This window comes from Cajanus cajan, chromosome 1 (genome assembly GCF_000230855.2).
Source record: "Cajanus cajan strain Asha chromosome 1, NIPB_CcT2T_4, whole genome shotgun sequence".
Taxonomy (NCBI): domain Eukaryota; kingdom Viridiplantae; phylum Streptophyta; class Magnoliopsida; order Fabales; family Fabaceae; genus Cajanus; species Cajanus cajan.
The window spans coordinates 6,263,305-6,269,141 of NC_138517.1; the positions used below are offsets into that span (position 1 = coordinate 6,263,305).

Consider the following 5,837-nt stretch of genomic DNA (forward strand, 5'->3'; position numbering starts at 1 on the left):
GTCCAACCAGATTACAGGGAGAGGGCAAAGCCTAATATATCCTGATGGCAACAAGCTCACAATAACACACAAGTATCAAACTAATTTAATAAAATCAACTGAAATTCATTGAAAGAATATTAAATTAACAGTAAAACTAACATGACCTGACATGTATTAGGCTTCATCCGTAATTGCAATTATTTGTCCAGAATTTTACAACGATTGATTAATGTAATGATTATTTCCAGAATTTGTTGTCTAGAGAAATATCATTGGTGCTAAAGGAGAGAAGAGTAAATTTTAAAAGAGAGATTGAGAGTCTTTGAAATGTGAGGCTCTTGAAATAATCTGAAATAGTCTGTAATTCGTGTGTAAAAAGAAAGGTTTTTTGCAAGGAAAAAAGTGAAAGATGATGAATTTTAACCATGAAGCTACAACTCTGTCAAAATACTGTATGGTAAAAACAAAATTGCTGATGTAACAGTGCTATAACCTGCACTTTAAATTCAATATATTTTATATAAATAGTGACTTTTGACAACTTCAAATGGTGGTACAATTCTTATTAAATGGTTGCTCTTGTTTTAGTTTAATATGCATTGCATATACACAACTGCTAGTTGTGGGAACTGGATAGCATTGTGGTATATAAAAATTAACCCCAAACTCATGCATAGACTTGCTTAAAATATGTCTGTCTTTTGATATGAATGGGAATCAATTGTTTGTAGTTTAATATTTAGGAATACATAGTTTATCTTGATGTAGTGTTGTTAATCATTTTATTCTAGATTTTAATTTTCTCATGTTTATGGCAGTTATATTTAGTTGCTTCAGTTAAAGTTCTTAATCTTGGGTTGACTTTGGTATTTCAGGCAAAACAGAAAGTATAGGAATGCACCTACTCCTACATATTCCGAAAAGAGAAGTCATGTGAGTTATTTTTGGATGGGAAACTCAAATAAAATTTAATAAATGTTTGATTATTGTACCAATTAGTAAAATTAAAGATAATTCTTCAAGTTCCGATGTTAGCTTCACTCACCTTAATGTTTATTGTTTAATGATTTCCCTCTCAACTATTTCCTAATAAAATTCCTTTCCTTTTTGTAAGACTAGTGTAGATAAGCAAAAATGCATCCTTAAATTACAATATCTAACATAGTAGTCCTTCAGAGATTTTTGTTGGACCACTTTAATTATTGAAATATTTCACCTTAAAATTGAAGATTGTGCCCTTAACTAGGATACCCATTATGAAATACCTTTTTTTTTCACTCTATAAAATTGAATATCTCTATATATTATACCAATAAAAAAATAGATAAAATTAAAAAAAAATTAACGACATGTAGTAAAAGAATTAAAAGAACTACAAATATAAGAATAAAAATAATTTATCTTAAACTATAAAAATTAAAAATGATTGTAAAAGGTAAGTATATAAATTAAAAATATCTATTTTAAACTATCTTCAAAGCACATTAAACCACACACACTAGATGAGTTGCAAAATAAACTCCTTAAGCCCACCATTTCCATGCAAATTGTGCACCAAGAAATCAAAGTTTAGAAGAAGAAGCACTATCTTCTTTTCCTTTTCAAGTGAAAAACAGGAAAATATCATTTCCACAAGCATTGAACCCTCAACAACCGAGTCTTACACTGTCAGTTTCAAGACAGAAAAGGGTTGCAGGCTTGGAATTTCAAGGTATCCTGACTTTGAGTATGATGCTGAAGGGGGAATAGGAACTGGAGTTGGTGCGAAGGTCACAGAGAATTCAACCGAAAATGACCTTCCTGTTTCATTTGATCTTGAAACTTTGTATATTCCACCACTAACAAGTTCTACAACCAAGTTTCTTGGATTGCCATTGCCACCATTTTTGAAGATTGATATAGTTCCACAAGCATTCCAAGGAAGTATTAACCAAGAATCTGGCAAGGTAAACATAAGTTCTCGAGATTATACTTCAACTTCAAAGGATTGTGCATTATTGGTATGTTTTGATAAATTTTTCTATAATTCTTTTGGAAAAAAAAATGAAGAAAAAATGAAATAAATTTTTTTATATGATAAAACTTATTTTATATATAAGCTTATGTATAACTTTTTTAGAAAAATTATATTATAGAGCTTTTACAAATTAATTTATTTATAAACTAATTTTAATTTCCTATTTTTTTCCTCCTAGAAGTAATTTTAGAGAAATTTATTCAAACAAATGTTATGTGTACAACTTTTAGTGACCCTAATTAATGCTTTGCAGTGTGTTTGTTTCAAATTTTCTTTTAGGACTGATTTTAGAGAAAGATGAGTGAAATACAATAGTTTAATAGACATTCATTATCTGTGTGAAAATTTTGTACCACTAATCATTCAAAAATCATCTGTCATATAGCTTCTATAACAGTTATAATTAAAGTCAATAAATTTACTCTCTATATATATTAATTTGCGATAAAATAACAATATAAAAAGAATTTACACTGCCAAAGTTAATTAGAGAAACTTCTGCATTGTAAAGGCAAAAACAGTTGGTCAAGCATGATCTTATTTTAATTTGCCAAAGGTGTCTCTCTAATTAGTTTAGTTCCATATATAACCACCCAATTAATGATATGGTTGCTTCGGTTTTTTTTTTTAATTTTTTTTACAAGGTTGATCTTGAGTTCAAGGCCAGATTCATTTTTTCTGCTGGTAGTCTCTATAAGGCTGCCCCACTGCTGGTGAAGACAGTGTTGACATCTGAAGAATCAAAGGGCATTGTGAAGAGTGGAAGAGGCAAGAGATTGGATAAAGAGGGAAAATGCAGATTGGTTGGTGTGGCAACAGTTGATCCTATCGATGATTTCCTTGTAAATTCCTTTCTTGGTCTTCCAACTGAGTGCCTTGCTGACTTAAAGGCTGTAATCTCCATTTCTTCCTCATCTTAAGATCTCATTACTAAACTTTGATATTTGTTGAAATCTAGTTAGAGTCTGTTTATGTAAATTTTTCCAAAAGTAAAAATTAGAAAAAAAATATGTAATAAACTTTTTTAAAAATTAAAATTACTTTATGTATAAATTAATTTGTAAAAACTCTTTTATTAACTTCTTCAAACTCATATTTTTTATTCACGCATTACCTAATTTTAGTTTATAAAAAAAAATTCAATTTTTTTTTTGAGTTAGAAGTACTTGAAAAAAGTCTATTCAACCACATACTTATATTTGTTACATCCAAGTTGGAAAATCATTGTGAATTGGGAAGTAGTTCAAGATGATGTGATGTAGAGAACAGTTAAATTGAACTAGTTTACCCAATATTTCAGCCTTGTGGCCTAACAACCATGCATAACACTATAAGTAAAGCAATTATAAATGTACTCAATAAAAAGAAGAGCGAACTCTAATCTAATATCCTTAAACTTTTGTTATCTTCATGTGTTTTTAATTAACACTATTTTCAAGGACTGATTTCGTGTATAAAGGAGATACTGAAAGATTGTGTCACACGTTTGTGTATATATCTAATATCTATATCAATATATATATATTAAGAAAAATCTATACGTACATACATGAATTGCTCTTGGAATGTTTTACTTTACTGATTTAATTTATACATATTGTATTAACTGTACTGCGAAGCTGAGCTCCTAGCTCGACATCACAGCGCAAGATGACCTCGGATACGCTCTGTGTGACGTCAGCTCGTCACTTAAACAGGTCACAACCGATCTCGGGTCTAAGGCCCAATGCAACCCTAATTTACACCAAGGTACGTGTATTACTTATACGAGACTCATACTCATACAAACCCTAATTTTGGCATCAGTGTCTCTTTTGTAGGTACCACCCTTATCTTGGAGCACCAACGTACCAGTGAAGGAGGCTCACCGATCTTACTTGGCGGATCATCTCTACAGCAGATCTCCGGTAAGGAAATTTGGCGCCCACCGTGGGGCCGATCAAGACAGCTCTTATTGGCCACGCTTATGGTTTTCACCAGAAGCCATAGTAGACACGCAACAAACGACCTAGATCACACAACTACCATGGATAACGAATCAGCATTGAGAAGACTGATCGAGCAGGTTGAACAGATGCGGCAACAACACGCCGCCGATCTACAAAGTATGCGTGCCAAGCACGAAACTGACCTAGCAGCGATGCGTACCGCTAATGAAGCTGACCTAGCGGCACTACGTGCCTAGAACGAGCGTATTCGCGCTCAACTCCCTCGGCGTCCCTCGGATCAACCCCCTCCACAAAGTAACCTGCATGCGGATGAAGGGCACTCGGTTTCTCAACCGCCAACAGCGGCTAGGGCACCGACTCCCAGGCCTGCCACACATCTGTCTCACGTATCGACGAACAGGTCGGCGCATGACGTCAGCAACACTCCCGCCCACGACACGGGGAATCAGACGACCTTCCGCCATAATCCTTTTGTGGACGGCATCAAGGAGACACCTCTCCCTTTTGGGTGGAAGCCTCTCCACCTTGACCGTTACGACGACACAACAGATCCAGACGAGCACATCGATCTATACACCACACAGGTAAACCTCTATACTAATGAGGACGCTATACTATGCAGGGTTTTTCTGACCTCGCTTAAGGGGGCTGCACTCAATTGGTACACCCAGCTCCCCGCTAAGTCGATCGACAGTTTCAGCACTCTGGTCAGGCGATTCACGGCACAATATGCAACGAGCCGACCTCATCACATCACGTTAGTCGCTCTGGCCAGCCTCAGACAGAACGACGACTAGCCACTCCGGGCGTTCATGGAACAATTTGCCGCCACCTCGGTAAAGATCAGAAATCTGAATCCCGAGGTCCCCTGCACGCCATGCTCATGGCACTCAAGCCCGGACCGTTCGTCGACAGTCTATGTCGTGAAGCTCCTCGTGATATGGACGAGCTCCGCGCCCGTGCTGTTGGGTATATCCAAATGGAGGAACACTCTGCCTTCCGTGACCAGGCTTGCGAGAAATCACAGGCGAAACCCGACAATGGCCACAAAGACAAGATGAAGGTCACCAACGACAACCAATTCAAGAAAACTGCCAGGACAGGCAAGGAGGGAGATACGTGATGGAGGACCATCCATGGTACTTCATGTGAAACCCATCACATGGTCCAATGCTATGACTAATTTTGAGTAGTGTAGGATTTATTTGGTTTATTCCAATTTTACCCTTGTATTTTGGGGTATTTTAGTCATAGGATTTACTTTCTTTGTATTTCCTATTTTACCCTTGTATTATGGGGTGCTTTAGATAATTAGGGTTTTCAATTTTTGGGCTAAGGTGTTTTAGAGGAGGTGACGCAATTTTTGGCAAAGTTTGGACCTATTTTTGGTGTTAGAAAGGCTTAGGCCCAAGTGAAGGGCAAAGGTTGCATGGTCTTATCATGCACCTTGTTATAGCCAATCTAAACCCATAGATTCCAAACTTGGCCACCAAGTTGCATCTAGGGTTAATTTGGCATTGCATTTGGAGTGCATTTGGCCTTAGCATTTTCGGCCATACAACCCTAAATGCAACCCTAAATGCAACTCCTCCTATAAAAACCCCACACCCCACCACTTGTAAACACTTTGGATGTATATGAATTTGAGTGAGCATTCTTATGCCTCAAGTCCCTATCCTTAGTCCCTAGCTAAATTCGGCTAGCCTACCTTCATTCTCCACCCTTGGAGAGTGAGACCTAGAGTGGCCTCCACCTACCTTGGAGTGAGCCAACTTTGAGCACCCAAACACCTCCACCCTAAGTGCTTCCGCCCAAACACCATCATTTCACGCCAACTTCCTTTCCTTCACCATATATCCTCCTTTTGTCCACCTTGTTGAACCTAGATC

The 5,837-nt window shown here is 36.7% G+C and overlaps 1 protein-coding gene across 1 annotated transcript; it reads left to right on the forward strand.

Annotated features, from left to right (window-relative positions):
• The first annotated feature begins 1,469 nt into the window (after positions 1-1,469).
• LOC109794364 (uncharacterized) lies at positions 1,470-2,934 on the forward strand. The gene is made up of 2 exons (XM_020353811.2): positions 1,470-1,928; positions 2,644-2,934. Exons 1-2 carry the CDS (start codon positions 1,485-1,487, stop codon positions 2,917-2,919), a joined length of 720 nt encoding a protein of 239 aa, XP_020209400.1. The 5' UTR covers positions 1,470-1,484; the 3' UTR covers positions 2,920-2,934.
• Positions 2,935-5,837: the final 2,903 nt, after the last annotated feature.

Bases quoted from the DNA above. Each gene is read 5' to 3' on its own strand.
- LOC109794364 (XM_020353811.2), top strand. From the start codon at position 1,485: ATGAGTTGCAAAATAAACTCCTTAAGCCCACCATTTCCATGCAAATTG. The intron at 1,929-2,643 runs GTAAACATAAGT...TTTTTTTACAAG, and splicing joins TTAACCAAGAATCTGGCAAG to GTTGATCTTGAGTTCAAGGC.